We start from the raw sequence: 21,036 nt of genomic DNA on the forward strand, positions 1-21,036 counted from the left end.
TAAAGGTATGCAGTTTTCACTCTGCTGAATACCTCTTAATCCCTTCCTCTTCTGTGGTGGTGGTGAGCTGTTCCATTAGAAGAGCTGCAGCTCTTCATCTTACCTGCTCATGCTATGCCTTCACCAAGGTGGACTCTTCTTAGAGCAGCCACAGTTTGCCAAAGAAGCTTGATGTATTGATGGCAATTAAAAAGCAATATGAGAGGTCCAGGAAGTTGATTGTAAAGCCACACTTTGTAAAACCACAATGTCAGTAGCCAGCTTACCTGGTCACTATATATTATAGGAGTCTTTGAGGAAAAATTAATCACGTGCTCTTTGCTAATTGCTGTGCAGGTAAAGATAATTATATGGTTGCCAGCAAAAGATTCACTAAAACAGTGTTGGGAGATCACTTACTTCATATGTCAAAGAAGTGGTAAAGGTCTGCCAGCAATGCTTTTACCTGAAATAAATATTTGTTAACTGAAACTTCACTTATTTTTGGACTAGCATAAGAGAAGAAACATTAGTTGTTTTCAAATGGCATCTGAGTTCATGTATCTGCTGGGAGCAGCAATCCACTTACCTCATGTTCCAGTGAAAAGAGAAAGATGTTATTGATATCTTGGAGAAAAGTCCCTCCAAAGAATAACGGCATGAATGTACATGAAACTTGCTATCCAGCATACATTTAGCACAGTCAAAAATTTACTGTTGTAATGAGAGAAAAACCAAGATGCTTACTGTTTTAGTGCTAAACTTCCTGTAATTGAACCACTGTTCATGACCACTTCAGCTACAGGACTGTCTGCTTTCCTCTTCTAAAACAATATTGTAGTCTGATACCAGGAGATTTGGTGTTAGGAAGAAAATATCAAAGAAAATAAGTGTATTGGAGATACAAGGAACTTGTGATGAGTATTTTGGCATGAGTAAGCTTTGAAATATAAGGTAAAGCAAGAATCAGAAAGGCCTCCTGAGAAATTGAAACATAGCAAAATTTTAAGGAAAAAAGGTCTTTTGATATCAGGAGACAGGATTAAATCCAGGAGAGGGATCCAAGGTGGACATCGAGTACAAGAGGAGAGGTTTCTTTCTCATTGCTGATTTTGCTAGTGTGAATGTAGTAAAGTTAGGGTAACAGCCCTGAAGGATGGAGTCCTCTGCCCACTAAGCAGATATGTAACATAGGAACAGAACTGTCCCATGACCCTTTATTATACCTCAGGTTTGTTTCAAAGAAGATATATTTGCACAGACGATGGCCATCTACTCTCTGTTGTTGTTTCTTCCTTGATTTTTCTTTTAAAACTGTCAGCAAAGCTTCACAAATTTTATGGTATGGATGGCTAGCAAATGTCTTGATTTCCTATATGATACATTTTAGTTCTGCCTGTCTGTAACAGTTTTGGATCTGTGCAGTACACATAATATGCCTTCATAATTGTTGACACCAGCATACTGTGCCTCTCCTTACTCAATGTTTGAAGATGCATTCCTCTTAATTGTACAGTGATAAGAATTTTTGTCACTGGTTAAATCAGTAGTATTAAATGCATATATCTAATCTGAATATACTCTGGGTGTGTATTTTACAACCTGAGGTCATTGAATATGGTCATTACTTGGAACTGCTTGAGGGGAGCTGCAGAGGGAAGTGTTGTGGCTACTACAACAGGCTTTGCCTGCTCTTCCCTTTCAGTCAGTGACTGGTGGAAAATTTTAGGAAGACACTATGGAGGACTGCTTTATTGGTAAGGCACTGCTTGGTGTGCAGAAGAATAAGATGGGCTGTTCCTGTCTTTTAGGTATTTTAGCAATTAGCTTCCCTCAGGTTGTCAAAGTCAGCTAATTACGTTCCTGCTCCCTTTGAGTTCCATTCATCTTACAACTGCATTCTTCCTTCTGATCCCACAGTTGTTTGTTTTGGGGTGAGGACTGTTTGTTTCCCAGGAAGAATAACAGAACAAAACAGGTGTTGGGATACAGCCAGTCTGTGGCTCCATTTTATATAACAAATGACTTGTAATAATCAGTAGAGATGTTGCTCAAATAACTCTTTATCCACATCTCCTGATTTTTGTTGCCTGGTTTCTCACCTGTCTTCTGTGATGTTTTACGGGAACAAATGAGTCACTGTCCTCAGGTGAATGCTGTAAAGAACAGTGTGAAAGACAGCATTTGCATTGAAGCAGAACCAATGAAATGTGTCCTGAGAAAGCTCAAAATGATGCTTCTGTGTATTCTTCAGTGCCATCTACTGGCAAAATTACCCACTAGAGATTTATAGGCCAAGAACATTCTCCTAAGTGACAGCAATTTAAAAACATTTGTTTCTTTTCTTCTTTTAGGAGCAAGGCAAGATTGGTGTAGTCTTCAATATTGGCACAGTGGACATCTCTATTAAAGAGGAAAGCACACCTGTAAATGATGGCAAATACCACGTAGTACGCTTTACCAGGAATGGTGGCAATGCAACACTTCAGGTTGACAGCTGGCCAGTGAATGAACATTACCCCACAGGTACAGATATTTTTCATTTTGTTTTTCTCTTGCAGTGTATCTGTACCTATAAACTAATGTTTAATAAGAACTGGTTACTGTATAAATCTTTGTTGCTTCATCTTGATAATAAATTCACCAGCCTGGTGATGCATTTTCTGTCTCTTGGAAAACAAACTAGTGGTCCTTTACACTGGAAGAATAAGCATGCCAACTGTGTGGTATGATGTACATGGATCATGCTTTTTCAGAGGTCTCTCAGTGAATCCTGGCTCTACACAGTGTTACAAAGTCATTCAATGACAAACTTGGTTTTGCTACTTGTGATATTTTCTAAATATTTAAGGTAGAAAAGTTTTGAACAGACTTGATGAAAAGGAGTGGTGACTCTAGCTACACCCCAGATACTGTCTATATAAATATATAGTAGAAATGTAAGGAATGTGAAAGATTAAGCCAGTATTTGAGCAGACCTTATGCTTGCCTTGTAATTTTTTTATCGTATGGATTTCACTTTCTCCCTTAGGTTTACAGATACAGAGGTTAACACACCATCTAACCAAAACTGACAACTCCTAGTTGACTTTATGTCCAAATGCAGTGGAACAATTCAGTGTCTTTGGAAATTATCACCCTAAATCCATCAGAAATAGTGAACAACTGGCTCTTGATACGCTATCACGTATTTTATCCCATCACTGGCAAATCACAACCTTGTGATACTTTGTCACCATGCTAAAAGATCAAACTTACTCCAAGTGAAAAACAGATTGTTGTATGTGATGCTGACAGTGCATTAGATAGCTGAGGTATGATGATGTGTATGGTTATAAAAGGAAGAATGAGCACAAGAAAAGAACTTCAGTGTTAATGACATTCCTCTTATTCATATGTTGCCTAAGATCAAGCTATGATCTTCTTGGTTTTCAATATTTAGTCTAAGCAACATTCAACATTTATTTCTAGGTTGTACAGTAGTAACTCGGGACAGAACGAAAAATTCTTGCTAGTTGTGTAGGAATTTTTCAAAAGAAACTTAAATTATGGGAAATATCCTAACTTGAGGTTATATGCCAATTTATGTGACATTATACTAATAAATTACTCCAAGGGGATGAGTTCATCTCTTCTAGTGCACAGGAAAGTTTTTAAATGTGAGTCATCTATGCTGTGTTGCTCTCTACCACATATGTCCCTTTGTCAGTGTTTTGGTGAGATACATGCAAAAGGATACATTTCCATTATTAACCTTATTTCTGTGAAAAAATTCTTTTTGAAGAATGCCGTGACAGATATGCTGAGTTAGATTCTAGCTCTGCTATCCATTGGTTTGAGAGGAAAGTGGGCTAGGAAAGGTCCAACTGAGGATCTTTCTTCTGCTCCTTTCATCAATTATTTTGTAAAATACCTCCAATCCAGTTGGCAGCCAATTACAGTCACTACAAACCCTATGAATAAATTTTCTTCTTCCATTGCTTGCTGTAGTAAGTCTCTGGTGTAAAGAAACAAAATATTCAGCTCAATGCTTTAGAGATTTTTTTTTTTTTTTTTTTTAAGGGAAAATAAATCACACTCAGAGACTACCTCAGTACCCTGGGCTTCTGCCTTGGCTAAAGATATTTCTGTGTTTTCATTAGAAGATGTATGGTTTTATGGAATCAGCATTAATCTTATGTTCTGGGCTAGTATTGAGTGTATGCAGTTGTACCCTAAGAAAAAAGGACACCTTTATCTTCCAGACACCTTTTCCTTTCCATGCATGTATTTCAATTTCTGTCTGTTTGTAGATGATGAATTTTTCAGCCTGTCCCTGTGAAAATAAGGCTTATGGGACCATACTTTGCATGTGCAGGTTTTTTCCTTATTTCTTTATTTCCTACTTCTTTCAAACCAATATTTTAGCCAAATTAAAAACAAGTAGGGTAAAATTAAAAAAACCTAAAGATATTATATTGCTATGGGAAAAAAACGCAAACAAACCAACAAACAAAAAAAAACAAGGGAGAAGGGCAATGTTCCAGCCTTCCCAGAGAAAAGGATTGTGGCTTGATCTCAATTCATGTTAAATACCAGAATATCTATATAATAGAGTGGCATTATGAATGCCTAGGATTCAGAAAAGATTCAATGAATCAATAATTACAGGAAACCAATACTTATTAGTCCCATCTTCTGGGAAGTCAATGGTTTAAAAAAAAAGACTAAACAGGGGCTTTTGAAATTAATTATTTGTTGTCTTTCACAAACCAAACTTGCACTATTGTTTTTTGAATTGACTGCAAAACCAAACCTGTGTTCAGCAGAAATTCAGGTCTGTACAGCCTTTGTGTTTGGATGGACCCGGGTTAATCCAGTGTGTTTCAACTGGAACCTGCTGAAAATTTAAATTCATATCAAACTTGTGTGAGAGTAGCTAAGTAATCCCTTGTGTTTCACGTAGGATCATGTAAATTCTGGAAACACAGTTATTCATAGTGTTTAAAAAACATTGTATTTGTAGCCCAGGCATGCTTGGGCACACTGTAATGAACAATTTAATGTGTACTTGGTTTTCAACACAGTGCTGCAGCTTAATGTTTACAAATTTTATAAACTATCAAATGTATCTTCTTTGTCATCACACATGGTACAGTCTTCAGTCAGGGCTGCATTCTGAATGGCATTTCCATGCTCCTCTCTGAGTTTTATTACTTGTGGAAGGATTATACATTAGACTTATAATTACTTGCTCAATGAAAAGTACAAATAAGAGTTGGATATTCATTAAAGGAGCAAAGTGAGAGAATACTGGCTTTCCTTAAAATACAGTCTTTAGTTAAATTGAAATTAACTGAAACTAGCCCAATGGGACCAAAAGGCTCCAAAGCTCTATTTTTACAACTTCAAATAAAAGGCAAGAAAAATAGAATAGCAACAAACTTACATTTCAGGCGCTGACATTTTGGGTTTTATAGCATCCAATTGCATTTCAGTCACCTGCAACACAAGCTTTACACTTTCTTGTTAGGAAAAGGGTTAGAGAAAAACGGTAAAGGAGGGAATTAATTTGGAGCTAAGGTTGGCTTTGTGACTGAAATAATCCAAATCACTGGGGATGATCTCTCATATTTAGTACCATTCCAAAGTGCCAGTTCCTCTTAGTGGACAGAAAGACTGAACAGTGGCCCAGTATAGGTATCTGAGACAAAGCTCCTGAGAACTGGGAGATGTCAAATAGTAGCATTAGTACAAAGGCTGCTATCTGCAGTTCAGCTGTTGTGGTTCAGCCAAAACCATTGAGATGCTTGTGATTTATTTACATTAGTTTTGCCCTTTCTCCTCTCTCTCAAGAGCACAATAAGGAGATGGACTTTTTCCATAGGCTGTACTGATAGCCAATTTCTTCATGCTTGATTCATTAAGTTGATAGAATGTTTTGCATTCAAGGTATAAACCTTTTGCTGTTGTCTAAAGCAGTTTTCTATGGCTGCCTCCCTTCTGTTGTCTCACATGCGTCCATCCTTTTGTGTACGTCCCAGAAAACAGGTTGTGCTTGGTCATTGTTATTTTCCTGCTTTTATGTTCTTGGTGAGACCCTTCTCTACATCTAAATAAATACTTTAATGATGAAATTGGAGTAATTTTGGACCCAGGCTTCAGGAAGAGGAAGTATCTGACATGTTTTTGTTTCAATTAAAATGAAACCCATCAAATTTGAGAGAGTTTACAGAAATTTTCAGAACAGTTAAAAATAAATCTTCTGTCTTTACGCAGAAGTGGGATACCTCAGTCCCTAAGTTTTCATTAGTTCTTAGGCAGGAGGATATTTTTTATTCTGTTCACTGTCTTTTCCTTGCAAAGAAATACTTTTTCTGTTGCCAGATTTGCAGCGTACATCAAAACAAGCCTGATATTCCTGTTCATTCATCCAGGCACTGACTACATTTTCTGCAGTAGGAAAAAAAAAAAAAACAACAAAAACAAAATTAGGTGAATAGGAGCTGTAAAGTAAGAGTATCCATGACACAAAAATAAAGTCTAATTGAAGTAATGTTTTAAAGGAGAAGATTAAGGGCAGGAAGGCAACAGGTAGGAAGGAGCTGTCATTTAAAGAAATGCATGATTCTTTTATCCTGTAGCCTGGATTTTTTAATGCATTTTAGAAATAAGAAACAAGACAGCATTAAACTGGATTCTTATCAGGATTCATTATTTCATCCATACAGTACATATTTTATATTTTTCCCCTTTATCATTCTCAAGTAATCTCTCAGTCTTCTTGGAGTAGTCTTTGCCCTTTCAAATTACATTATTCTGCAGGTTTTTTGCTACTGGATAGAAGAAAAAAAAAATATTTCATCCTCTATGCCCCTACTTCATTTGCTCTCTGAAGTACATTTCTGAGGGGAAGTTGTATTTCTGAAAAAGCTGGACAGTTATCTCTTGGCAGCAGAACTGACTGCTCTGGCAGGTAGTGTGGCCAGATAATTGCATACTTAAAAACAAACAGTTGATTCTGAGACCCTGATATCTGTGCTGGGATTTTCTTTCAGTAGTTCCAGTTCCAAGGATTGCATGCCCCTGAACTGTTGGGCATATCTTCTTTTTTCAATTTCATTTCAAAGCAATGCAATTTGAACTGCATCTTTGTTAGTCTGTGTGAGACAAAGTCTTTGTCTATAATAATAAACTTTCTAGAAACAGGTCAAAGTGATAGTTGTTTAGATTCTCCTACCTGTCTAAAATGTGAAAGTCATCAACCTTGCCTTGCTAAAATGTATTTCTTCATCTGCTTGGTGGAAAGATCTGAAATGGCTTCTCTTCTTCTCTCTTCTCTCTTCTCTTCTCTTCTCTTCTCTTCTCTTCTCTTCTCTTCTCTTCTCTTCTCTTCTCTTCTCTTCTTTCTCCATTCTTTTTGGTTTTATTTAGTTTTTATCAACAACATTTTCTTTCTCTTCCTCTGTGATTTCCCAGCTGTGAGATAAATAGCCTTGTATCTTACAAGCTAAATACAATTACTGCTATCAAAACTGGAGTCTTTCTCTCCCTGTAAATGTCTCTTGGAAGCTGATAAGCTGTTGAAAGCAAACTGCAGGCCTCTGCCTAATCCTGAGATTAAACATAACCACCCAGAAGACAGCAAGAGATAATTGAGGAGGGGGGGTTGGGGGAGGCAGGCAGGAGAGGCAGAGAGGAGGAGAAAGTGAGATCCTCTCCTGAGATATTAAGAGGACATACAGAAGGCTCAAGGTTATTTGTAAAGGGATTACACAAAACACACAAGAGCTTGTTATGATGAGGAATTTCCTCATATAATGCAGTGTTTGTTGTAGTTGTTAAAGACAAAATTTAGCAAGGATTTGTTTGATGGAAAGCATACAGGGGAGCTCCCACCCCTGTCTGCTGATTTTTATATATTATCCCCATCTTGTCCTTGAAATAGGAGGTCTCACAAGATTGTATCTAGATTCTTTGTGCATTCTATGGTTCATCTCACTGGCTTTATGCTGAACATGGGGAGACAGTAGATTTCCCAAGACTAAAGCGGGGGACTGAGCTGACTTCTCTGTGCTCTGTTTTGCAACCTAGGAAATAAGAGTGCCTTAACTATGAAGAAATAGTGTGTGATATCTGTATTAGTCTTCAGTTATGAACAAGGCAGAATTACTGAGGGTTAATAGTTTTTATGAGTCAGCCCAATATAATTGAAAAAAGCAGTCTCATTTCTGGATATATAAGTTCTTCTTTATAGGTTTTTTTTAAATCAGTAACATTATAGTTTTCTCCTTCTGTAATTTTTTTGGGTCTTGCGCTTCTGAAAGCTTGTCTGTTTTTAACTGTTATCAATGGGATATTACCTCTCCCAACTCTGCTTTATTTAATTTATAATGCATTAGACAAGAAAAGTATGGTAAGTTTAGATGGTCTAATAGTAGCATCACTGGGGAAATTAGGAGAAGACTACGTATCCTTTCCTCAACTGACATGTGCACTGATATTGTAAATAATATGCCATATTGTGATTATTAGTTCTTGTGAGCTCAGTGATGCAAAGTCTAACACTGTTCAGGAAATTAACAAGGAAAACTCAAAAGCAGAACTAACTGACACGTCTGAGTCATTGCAGCAAGTCATTTCTTTCTAAGTTTGGACTTATCCCTGCACAGTACCTCTACATGGCTCATATTGTACCACTTCAGTGATTTACAAATGTTCAGTAATGGAGCCTTATTAGAGAAAATCACTAGTTCTCTGTGCTTTTCAGAGCCTGGGTCCTCCTCCCCCAAATTTGCTTTGTGTCTTGCAGAATGATTTTGACATGTCATTTCCTCTTCTTTCCACCCTTCAACCTCCCTCAAAAACTTTGGTTTCTGCCTTCTTGTGCCCCTGTAGCAATCTCTTCCTTCCCTCAGACTTGAGGCTCCTTCTCACTTCTGAAACTTTGCTTCTGAAACCAAGATCATAGTAAGAAGTTTGGCTGAATCCAGTTGTCTTCATGAAGAGGCAGCTGGATCTTTGAAGGGATTTTTTCTTGGTGCTACCAGATCCCACTGTGGTCTTAATATTTTTCTATCCAAATGCCCTTGTGAGTGGGCAATGAATAAGAAACAAGAGAACTGATTTTTGATTAGCCCTGTAGGCTGAATATAAACACCGGGGTTCTTGTCATATAATTTTTTGTGGATTTTGACTTTTCATATTGTACTCATTTTGTGGGACTTAAATGAGCTCTCAGATGCTTCCTATCAGCATGAATTGGAGACAGCATATAAAGTGCCTTTGACAGATTTACTGCATTTCATAATAAGCCTAAAACATATAAAAAGACAGGGTTAATAAAACAGAATTGGAGAAGCACATTTTGAAGGCAGTTCTGTGACATATGTTGAAAGATCTGCCAAGAGGGATGATTAAAGCATGACAAGTTGATGAAATCAAGAGTTGATTGTAGCTTGTCACTGCAGGGCTGTAGCATCTATAATATATTTATAGGATTGCAAAGCTGATAAATATGGCTACCTGATATGAACACTCAAGTTTTGGTCCCCTGCATCCCCTGACATATAAACCTCCACACATGAAGTCATCAACAAACAAATATACTTTGGAATTTGTGCAAAAACAGTCATGTTAATGCATGTGTTTCCATACTAGATGATGGGATAGGATCTGACGTGATATAAAAGTTACATAAATGTTGCCACTACACTTAGAGTTTAACTTCCGTGTACTTTCTGTTTTGCTTTCCCTCTGAAAAAATGAAGCTGTAGTTCATTTCCAATTTGCCCCATCCCCAAAGAGCTTCATGGAAGTGCCATAAGGATTTTCTGTCTTCCAAATTCTGTTTTTGACAACAGAAGAGAGAAAAGATAGAAAACCAAAAAAAAAGAAAAAAGTGGTTGTATTGTGGCTTCCAGTATCCATTGCTCCTGTTTTGTTTCTTAAAACTGATCCGGACTCTTGTAACACACTGCACTCAGTCTGACTGAGCTGTAGTTTAAACTTCCCCAAGTACCTCAAGCCCACACGAGTGGCAGTCTATCGAGCACTGGAATTTCTGTCAGCTTGGCATTAAGAAAGAGGGAAATGCATGGATCTGTATGAAGACGTGTAAGGTAACAAAGCAAAACAAACAGGACAATATGATTTAACAGCAATAGAGTTGAAAGAAGGAGTTTACCTAAGGAAGGAAGTAGACAAAGAAAAGTATCTTCCTGCAAGTAGCCATGACCATCTAATTCCCACCCAAGATCCCATGGATAGTCTTTGAGATGTGTGAAAACGGAGAGGAATAAGAAGCATTCTTCTGTAGCAGTTTTTATTACTGCTACATAACAGTCACATAAAAGGTTATTCTAACATGCAAATACATGTCACAGAGGCAATACTAGTTTTAATTTACCCAAAATACTTTATCTTGTTTATAGCTTAGATAAAGAAAATACTACCAGAAAGTACTAACAATTTGAGGACAAGTTTTTGTTGGTGATGTCCCAAAGAACAGAGATATGTATAATATTGCTGTTAGCTGAATTAGTGTAGTAACACTCTTACATCTTCCTGAATCAGGCTAGATGTCCAATATGTCAAATCTACAGATGAATACCAAATACATCAGAAGAAAATTCACTTTAATGGTCAAAATGACACTTCCTTCCAATGGTCCTGGATTTGGGGTTCTCTTAAGCCTGATTGTTCATCCAATCAAACTTCTTGAGTCTGAGACTTGTCAAGTGGCTGATGCTCCAGAGAATTACAGTAACCCACCATGATAACAACAGAAATATGCCCCAAAAGATGTCCTTCTAAAAAATTGCCCTACTATTGCATTTGGTTTGTGATCTGAAATACAATGTCAAATAAGCTGTATGTTTTTGTATCATATCTACAGTAATTACATTTGTATTTCTCAGCTGGAAAGCAAATGATTCCTTTTTTTCCCCTCATTAATTTATTCAGGAAGAAGTGCTTGTGTGGAAATACTCCCACTCCTTCTGCAGCTGAAGAAGTTACTCTGCTGCATTTTGACCCCATTGCTCAGCCAAATTTATACCATAACAAACCAAAACAGAGGTAGTTTAGTGGCATCTGTAATTTTTCTTTATTTCTCTGATTCTTTTTCCATTGATGATATTGATTCTCAGATCTCAGTTCTTTTGTCTTAGCTTAGTTCTGTTGACTAGGGTTCTTTGTAAAATAAATTCTTGCAATACAGAGTGAATGCCTAGGAAAAGTTGTATTAACCTTTGACAATGGTAGTACAGCATATACTGAAACTCACGAAGAGATGAGCTTTATGATTCCCCAGTCCTAGTTTTGCTCTGTGTCAGAACGATCACTTAAAATATGCCAGAATGTAGGATCCATAGGGCACTGATGCATCTTTCTGCCTAGTTGTTGTCACCTAGTATCTGATGTAAGAACCCTGGATTGAGGAATATCCCTGAGTATTGGCATTGCATTCATATACTTACCACAGGCCTTTGAGTCCCAGTCCCTGAGATGCCACGGTGCAAAACAGATATAATCCATGTGTTTTTCCCTGTCTTTCTTTGACATCCAGCTATCTTCTGTGAATAGTAGTTACATACTAAGAGATATAGGTATATCCTGATAGCTTGGTCTTCCTAACAATCCCATGCCGAAGTATACAGCTGTTTGCACAAGCATGTGTATCCTGACTGAATCCTCAGATACCTTGAGCTGTTCTCATCTGTTTATGTTCACTGCTCCATGATTGTGTGAGAGTCCAGGTACCAAGCATAAACACTATCAGCAATGATTTCTGGTAAATTTCTCCTTTGCTGGCATAAGGTTAATTAGAACCTTAGAAGGGTTTGGGTTGGAAGGGACCTTTAAGATCATCTAGTTCCAAACCCTGTGCCATGGGCAGGAACACCTTCCACTAGACCATATTGCTCAAAGCCCATCCAACCAATTGCTATTGCTCAGTCATTTGATGGTACATAAAATGTAGTGCAGAGAAGGATGGATTTATATTTCTCAGGTGGAGACTCAGACTAAATAGAATCCTGCTGCACAGCACAGTGCAGTGAGTTCCCAGACATTAATATATTTCCGTTTCTCTCCTGGGTTAGTTCTATTTCAGTTCTCCTGGTCAAACAGAGTCATTATGTTTTATTTCTTCTCTTTCTCTCTGACTCTTCTTCTGTCTCTGTCTCTGTCTCTCTCTCTCTCATAAACACACATGTGTGCACAGTAAGAATGAGCAAACAAACATCTGTCCTGAGGGATCACAGGCTTGAACAACAACTTTGTGCTTTTCTGATCACATTGCCTGCAGAAAGAACAGTGCCAGCTGTAATCCCAGGTTGACATGCTGACATGCAGTGACAGAAGGGGTTTATGCATCCACATCAGCCTTCTCCCTGCTCTCTAAAGGCACTGGAAAGCACAAAGTCATTAAAATCCAATGCTACAGACTGAAGTAGAAGCAACTGTGTGAAAGGATGGTCATAAATGAAAGGGGCCAGTCTTGAAACTGGGAGTCAGAAGTTCATGAATCCCAGCCTTGTTTTTAGAGATGTCTTTCTTTGTGATCTTGGTTAATGCTTTTACCACTCTGCAGCTCAGTTTTCTGATCAGTAAACTGAGGATAAAGCTCCAATTTACCTTATCTTCGGTGACTTAAATAGAAAATATTCTACAATTCACTGAACATGAAAGTCTTTCTGGGTCAATGAATTTTTATCTTTGCTACTTATTGAGTACCTGGTGCCCTTGGTCATAGCACAAGTTTGTGAATAGCAGCTGTCTTCGAGAAGACTTACTGGGTTACTACAGAATCCTAGAATCCTCTTTTCCTTTCTCTAAACTGATGCAAACAGAAGGATTGATTTCATTATTTGTAGCAATTAAAAAATGGAAAAGGCCTGTTTGCTTTCATTTATTCCATTCTGTAATAAACTGATATCCCCCACCACTTTTTCAAGTAAAATTTTAAATAATTCAAGAATTTCCCTGAGGATACTGTAGCACTGTCTAATATGCAATCTTGATAGGAAGTGCTTCTTAATAAATTTCTCCTTTCATCAGTTTCTTACTTGCTCTTAATTATTTCCTGGCACTCACCCTAGAGAACTTACCCCTTTCATAGAGATTTTGCTGTTCTGTTATTTGTAACTGGTTAGCTTTCCAGTCCTCATCGGTGACATTAGACTAAGGGCCTTATAGGCGTTACTCTCATTAGTGTTACTGACTGAGCAGCTTCCCTACAGTCAGCACTGTATTAATGGGAAAGGACTGCACATGTTATCTCTATTTGTATATTTAACTCCCCATACTATCTCCCTAATAATATGTGCACAAGGAAATGGGATTCAGAAACATCTGAAGGTTTCTAGTGGAGCCAATCCAGCTCCATAGCTGCCAGCACCAAGGCAGAGACTGCAAGTCTGCTGGAACTGAGCTGCTCTTGCTTGCAGGGCTGTTGTAGTGAGCCACTGACCCTTCAAGAAGCAGGTATAAAGCCACAAGTTTTCTTACCTTAGATCATGCACCCTACAAAGGCAACAGTGCTGTTTTCAGTGTCACATTGCTCCTGGAAGCAAAGTAGCTCCACTCATGTAGCTCCAATGCCTAACTCCAAACATGTAAATTAGATTCAGTGTTTTTCTGTCCTGATTTTGCCTAATGCACAAAACAGATAAACAACATCTAGATAAATGAGAGTTAATAGAATTTAAAGTGTCAATACAAATAAAGTGCTTTTGGTGTTTGATTATTGCTGCTCGTTCCCACTGGGCACTATAAATCACATCCTGACCGTTCACAAGGGAATCAAAGAAGTGGGATGTAAGGACAATAGCAGTGGATTTTATTCCAATCTCCGATTTCTTCCTGCAAAATGGATTTTTATTTTCTTTTTTAAAATGGAAAGATCAATATGTAGTTTCAGTTTTTCTTTAATAGATCCTTCAGCCTTCGCTGCCTGACATGGGGCTCAATTTGGATCTGGTCAGTGAAAAAACACAGTAATTTACACATTCCTTACAAAACATTTCAAACACTTAGTAATGTAGACACCCAAATTGTTTCATATTTTTAGAGTTTGAACTGGTAACTGCTTTCTCTGTACTGTACACTAGTTCTGTTTTCCAGCATAGCTCAAATGAGAACTAAAGAACACAATTTTTTTTTTTTTTCTTCTGCATGCTAGAAAAGGTTTGATTAACCTTCTTCCACCTTTGCTAGTCTGAGTTTTCTTTTGTTTTGCTCCTGTTGTGCTTCTGTGTTAGATTATCGAGGGTAAGACACTTATTTTCTCAGTCATCCAAAACAGGAGTGAAAGACTAATCTAAGGGAGGTTGAAATGTTACTGATCGTGTCCTGGGGCAGAGCATTGAATTAGATGACTTCTTCAAGTCTTCCTTAGTCTTATTAGTGTCATTGTGGTCCACGTTAGCTTTACCTCCTGAACAGAAATTTAAACTCCTGTCTCCTAGTTTACTTCTGAATTTCCCAATGATTTTGGCCTGAATGGTGCTTTACTTTGAATTAGAACCCCAAGTTTTTTAGGCTAAAAAAGATCAGATAAAATAAGGAGTGGTGGCATTGTAAAGCTTTTGGTTGAGGCACTAGAGACTTAGGAACAGCTCTAGTTGCCTGAGTAACTTTTACTGTTGGAGTCTTGCTTGCTAATTCTCTCTCTTATTTTTAGTACTTATATTACCAAGACCTTGTTGTCTCTTGTCATGAGGGCAGTGAGCTGAGGAGAGTTGCAGTGTGAAGGTCAGCTTTTAACTCCAGTCCATAGTGAGATGAACAGAATAAAAGGTGTTGCTCCCAGCAAACAATGTGATCAGAGGGAATTAAAGATAAAGTCAAGGGCATCCAGGACTAAGGGGAAAATGAGGACAAAAAATAAAATGAGAATTCAATAGCAAAAGATGCAACTTTATTGAACAGTGAAGGCAGAGGAAAAAATATGATATCCAAGAACTGAAGCAAAGCTGAACAATGTTAAGATTTGTCTATTTTTCAATCCACTCAAATTAAATAAAATCCTAAATTTGAATTAATTTTCTATAGCACTCCTGTTATACAAGGCAAAACTGAAGCTTTACAAGAATTTTTAGAGGGACAGCTTGTGGTAGTTAGAAAGATTACAGATCATCTGCCTTATAATTTTTTTTGTTTAGCATGGACATACTGTTTTGTTTTTGTATGAGCCACATCTGTGGTTTCAGGTTTGGACTTTTTTCAATTGTTTCCTAAAGCCACTGTAAATAGAGATTCTTTTTACATGTATGGATTTTAATGCAACCATTCCCTATGTTACATAACATAAACCACAATATGGTCTTACAGTAACACAACAAAATAAACAGCTATACATAAACAGACCTGATGCCAAAACATGATTGTAAGGGTTGTTATTCCTTTCTTATGTATGGAGGAAGGTCTAGTCCTACAGATAGATTCTAATCCTTTACTAATAGACTTGTCTCAATTTTCTAATTAAATACAAAATATGAACAAATGGTGGTTGTACTTTGAAGTATTTAAAACAAAACATGTACTTAAGTAAATGTGAAGATGGGGCAATTCAGTATGCTGTAAGTTTTTAAGTGTGGCTGCCTGAAAACAGAAGTGGTTAAATAGGCTCAGTGTATGCCAATCACAAGCACACTTTGGAAAATTTTGTTCCCTTTATCAGATATTATCAGATATTAGGGAAGAATGGTAGCTTCTCCATGATGCATGCAAGTCTCCTTTTCTAGGGCACAGAGCATCAGCTCTAGGAGAGTTTTAGGGTTGAATTGAACTGAGTCAGTTTATGCTAGTAGAGGATTTAGCCATCAAAGATACACTTTTTACGCTGTAGCAGGCTCCTTCTCTCCCATGATGATAACAATTACGTGTGTGTACATCTTAGTGAGATTATGGGCATCCATAGAAACTCAAAGGGAGCTGGCATTAAGGGCTGCTGGCTGAACTGAGCTATCAAACGCTAGCTGTTTACAGGCCCTTTTCTTGCTGAAATGCCATCTACAATAAGGGAAAAATGGTGGAAACATTTTAAAGCTTGAACACTGATATCAAGGTGTTTCTTTGAATCATTAGTATCACTGTAGCATCTTTCATTTAATAACTGCTCATTAGATAAAATGTTTCATTCTTTTTAGAGACTTAGAAGGAATAAATAAAATAAAGAAAATAAAATGTTGCTTCTGTAGTGTTTCTTCATAGAACAGCCTTTGACAGTAATTTAGGACAGATGAGTGTTTTCTTATGGTATTCTTTTTAGCATCTTCACAGACTTGACAACACATCAGGTTGGGTTAATATCCCACCTGAAAGCAAGTACTTTCTTTCTGCCCACTGCAATTTGCTGGAACCTTTCAGTTTTTCTCTTTCACGCCTAAGAGGCAGTAAATCATTATGATTGGTATCTAGGCCAAGAAGCAAGATTTTTCAGAACTTCAATTGTTCTTGTACTTTCTTTAGCTTAAGATTCCATTTTGATTTAGAAATAAGCTTAATGTAATAAAGGTTGTTTGTTTTCTTAAAAGAACCATCAGCAGAAAAGAAAAACTATCTTCCAGCACTGAAGGGTTTTGGAAGAAAATTCTGCTTTGCCCATGAGCAAATATAAACCGTGTGCCCTGGATGTTTGCACTGTATAAAAAGTATTTTCTGTGGGAACTGCCTGTAGTGATTAGCACTGTGAATTCTCATGATTTTTTTTTTACCATTTTAGTTTGGTCTCAATTGAAGATTATCAAAAGCTAAAGTTCAAAGTGAATCTAATCTATTTATCTGTGTAGTCTGTGGAGCAGGGATACTAAGGGCTTCAGAAAAAAGACAGAATACTGGCAACCGATCGTATTTAACCAGTAGGCTCTTCTTTTTATGACCGGAATCCACATTTCCTTTGGAAAAAGAGAGACAATCCAAAAAAATCCCAGAAGCATAGAGCACTTCTGCCATATTCCTCTCCAAAGTATTTAGTCCTTGGGAATGTCTGTGGTATTTTAAATATTTTGAATATTCAGGTTAACCAAGATTCAAGAATCTGGAAGATTTCAAAATGTTACCATTAAAATCCTTGAGGTCGTAAAAGTCCGATTGCTTATCAGTTTGTTGAAAAACTTACACATGTAATGGAATTTCTGTTGATTGTGCGTAGAAGTCCTAAATGGGGCAAAAGACTTCTTGTAATCCTAGTCTTCACAGTTGGCTTTAGAATTTTTACATGAAAAAGGAATAAAAATAGGTGAAACAATGTGTTTATGAGGCACAGTTCTTTAGAAGAAGCCAAGTTGTTGAGCAGATCTAAGTCATATTGATATACAGCAATTTATTATGCACGTGAAGGAAAAAAGAGGAAACTTATTTAAAGTGAGCCGTTCCTATTGGTACTTGAATCACTTAAGGAGCAAGAAACTATGGGAGGAAAAATATTTAGTAAACCACAAGTAGCAAAACTAACAACACTATTTTACTATTAAAAAAATTATATCCTGCAACCTTTGAGACCCACATGGATTCTGAATGCAGAAGAATGATGGGATTAGGAGTGTTTTCTGAAATAAATTTAAATTACTCTATCCTGTGTATTCTATTCTGAAGAACAGCCTTGAATCAAATCTGGACTCAAAAAGAAAAAAGAGAGGATCTACATTAGTTATGTGAAAGGGTTGTTTGAATATGTGTATCATTCAACTATAGAAAGAAATTGCACTGAGGTCACAAAAGGATTGTTACTGGAAGTTTCTGTATATGAAGATGGACGCATCTTAATCACATCATGGCTCAGCTGTCAGAGGTTCAATAAGCTTTCTTCATGCTGAACTTATGTTACTTCGTGTTGCAAGCCATGATATTTCCTTTTTGAACTCTCGTATCAAATGTTGTGTTTATTTTTTAAAGCACAACTCCAAGTCAGTGTTAATTTAGGAATTGTGTGGTTCTATTGTTTATATTTAATGACTATTCTAAGCACTTAACAATGAAAAAGTTGCTCTTTAGCTTACTGTTGTAATTGGGTATATGAGTGAGCACATTCTCATGCACATGTTTTTAAAAAATCATTCTTAGCTATGTCTGAAATAAAATCTAAAAACAAACCAAAAAAGAATAGATCAGATACTAATGTTGCAATATAAACCTATTTGAATTTTCTAATGCCCTTCAATTTTTCACCGCTTTTAAGGGTATGATTTTTATATGTATTTTAATCCTGCTGATATATCTGCATAATAATAAAATAATAAAATTAAATTAAACCTTATTTAAAAAAAAGAGTTTTTAAAGATGTGGTGGGGAATAGTTGTCATTTCTGGCTTTCTTGAAGGTCTAGAACTATAAGAAACCCATTTTCCATTGTCATGTCTTTTTTGATTGTCCCACTTCCTTTTTTACCTTAGTCTTGTTGGCCTGTTCTTGTCAGATGCCGTATTTCTGAGGAATTTCAATTTACCACATTTTTTCCTTTCTACAGTCAGCCTTTCACACAGAGGAAGAAGTACTCTGTGCTAGCCCCTGGCTGACTCTAGTGTTCCTCTGAACTTTCTTCATTCTGAAAAAGCTCTCATTGCCACCAGTAAAAGGTTACTTATGTGCACACTGGTACCGGATGAAGCCCATGGAGTATCTTGTTGCTTGTAAATAGTGTTACAGAATTTCTTTGGGGCCATAGAAAATGTGCCTGCCCATCAACATTATAATATCAATGCACTCATCTAACCAGTAGTCCTAGCTCAGAATGTACTCTATAAAGTGTGGAATAACCCCCATTTCTACCCAAACTGTGTCTATCTCTATCACATGCAAAATAGATGTAGTAGCAGCCTCTCTGTAAGTGTTCAAGTCTGGGTTGACAGGGAAATCTAGGCCTTTAAGTGCCCTTGCAATGCCTCTTTAGTATTTTTCAGGACCTACTATGCCTTTCTTTCATGGAAAAAATTAGGCACACTGCAACAGAAGCAAAAAATCCTAAAGGAGATGCAGAATTTTTCTGATTGCATTTATAAGATTTAGCTATTTTGGTGGGCATGGATTAGTGTGTGAGAAAAGGTCTAAGCTGAATGTCTTGCTAACTTATCTTAAAAAAGATAATGTTTTTGTAGTGAGCTTGACTTAATTTTGTTTCTGTTCTCCCCAAACCAATGGGTCTGCTTCCCTGTCCGGTGAGTGTAATCTTGCCATGGGCTTAAATGAATGGCAGAACTTGCAGGAAAGGAAGCTATCATTTAGGCTAAGAAATTGGAAAAACAGCTGATCTGCATGACCTCAGCTTACATTAGTCTTCAGCTTATTATTAATGAATGGATCAAATATCATTGTTTTGTTAACATTACTGTCTCTTTAGCTTTAGGTAGGGTTTTTTCTTTGTTTTTGTTGTTTATATTAATTCAGCTCCTCTTTATAAATTTTTTCTTGGCTCCCACATTGAACATGGTTCAAATTTCCTGTTTAGGAATATGTACACATAGAAATGTAGAAGTGAATTTTTGGTGGTGCTGATATGAATTAAGAGAGCTGGGAATGTACTTAAAGGTAACTTAATGTCTGCGAGTTACTCCAAGTCACCACCGTGCGTTTTTAAATATGACTTGACAAATGACTGAGAGTGTTTCCAATTTTATCTTTTCCTTCTAGCTTATCTGAGTAACCAATTGTATATGGCAGGCATCTGAGGTGCAACAGAGAAACTGGAGCAATAATGTGTGTCAGCTGGTGCTTAATTAGATATTTCTATGATGGGGAATAGCAGTTTCCCACGATTAATATGTTATATGGAAGGTAAAAAGTAGATGACTTTTCAGGAAGGTAATTGGGCCAAGAAAAAGTTGTTCTTAAATGACTTTGCTTCTTTTTTACCTGTTGCCCCAAATAAGCAGCAAGGCTCCTAAATGTTCATCATTTTAGTTGGGGATACTAGCCCAAATGCAAATTGCTGCTTTCCTTACAGCTGAGCTTACAGAGATCTAGACGATGATTTTGTACAAATACTCCTTAAGATTAGGTCATGTGAATCCTTGTGGCACTATAGCTGGTGTGTTGCTATAGTGCCTCTCACCTGGTGCAGAAAGTCAGCAGTACCAAGATGCTGCTGGAAAGCACATCTGTGGTCAGCAGGTACCTCAATACAGACTAGCAGCATTTCTGAGCAACAGCTATGCAGTAAGGATGATCAAACACATGAGATCCACCAGTCATATTCCCTGCAGTATAAGAGTGCCTGCTCTTGACTGGCTGGACTTTTATGACTTAGTTTTTAGTTATTCTGTTTTTCATTGGTGTCTCTTTACATTGAAAAAAGATTACAGCATCTGTTTCAAAAAGTCCATTAAATATGAAGCCCCATTAGGATATTTATATGTGGGACTTTAAAGGCAGTACTGCAAATCTTGCAGAGCAGTTGCTGACTTGGACCACCGTTTGTTCAAAACACGTACTGGAGCACAACTGATCTACTGAACTTCTGCTTATGGTAGTATTACTTCAGTAAGCTGTGGGCTTACTCCTTTTTCTACAATATTATAATGTTGCATGTAAAAATGCACTCGTTTTATGACGGTGTGACTGAGGAGTTTTTGTAAAAATAATGCTTGAAGCAAAAATAAGAATTAATCAGAAAGTGACTGTAACTGAAGAAAATGAAAAAGCAGAATGATGGCACTTGCTCACTGTCATTCCTAACACCATCAAACTGAGCTGCTTCTTTCTACTAGAGGTTCCATCTGAGCTGTACAATTTTCCAATAGCTAGGGAATTTGGTCAGAGGCTTTGTGTGAATCCTGTTCCTCTCTGTGCTGTGCAAGCTATAAGAGCTTTCCACCAGAGCACACTTTAATGGATGATTCTATTATCCATCAACATGGAACAATGGAACTGCAATTGCCAGAATTTACATTTTGGCTAATTATTTCTGCTTTTATTTAAATTAGTTTCTAAGCTTTTGTTTTATTCTGGCAACAGGCCCAAGTCTTTGGTAACTGAACATAAGTCTTTATGTATCCTTATGTAACATTTCTTCCTCTTTTCAAATTTTACTTCCCTTTTTTCCTATTTATCTTTCTGTTCTTAGGTGTTTTGCTTTTT

The 21,036-nt window shown here is 37.1% G+C and overlaps 1 protein-coding gene across 36 annotated transcripts in view; it reads left to right on the forward strand.

Annotated features, from left to right (window-relative positions):
* The window catches only part of NRXN3 (neurexin 3), a 985,030-nt gene that overhangs the window by 848,438 nt on the left and 115,556 nt on the right, over positions 1-21,036 (forward strand). For all 36 annotated transcript variants that reach the window (XM_017741724.1, XM_017741721.1, XM_017741722.1 and 33 more), the window contains one exon: positions 2,334-2,505. In XM_017741724.1, the coding sequence (XP_017597213.1) occupies positions 2,334-2,505 (172 nt within the window). The remainder of the gene's footprint in view (positions 1-2,333; positions 2,506-21,036) is intronic.

Source organism: Corvus brachyrhynchos, unplaced genomic scaffold (assembly GCF_000691975.1).
Source record: "Corvus brachyrhynchos isolate BGI_N302 unplaced genomic scaffold, ASM69197v1 scaffold115, whole genome shotgun sequence".
Taxonomy (NCBI): Eukaryota; Metazoa; Chordata; class Aves; order Passeriformes; family Corvidae; genus Corvus; species Corvus brachyrhynchos.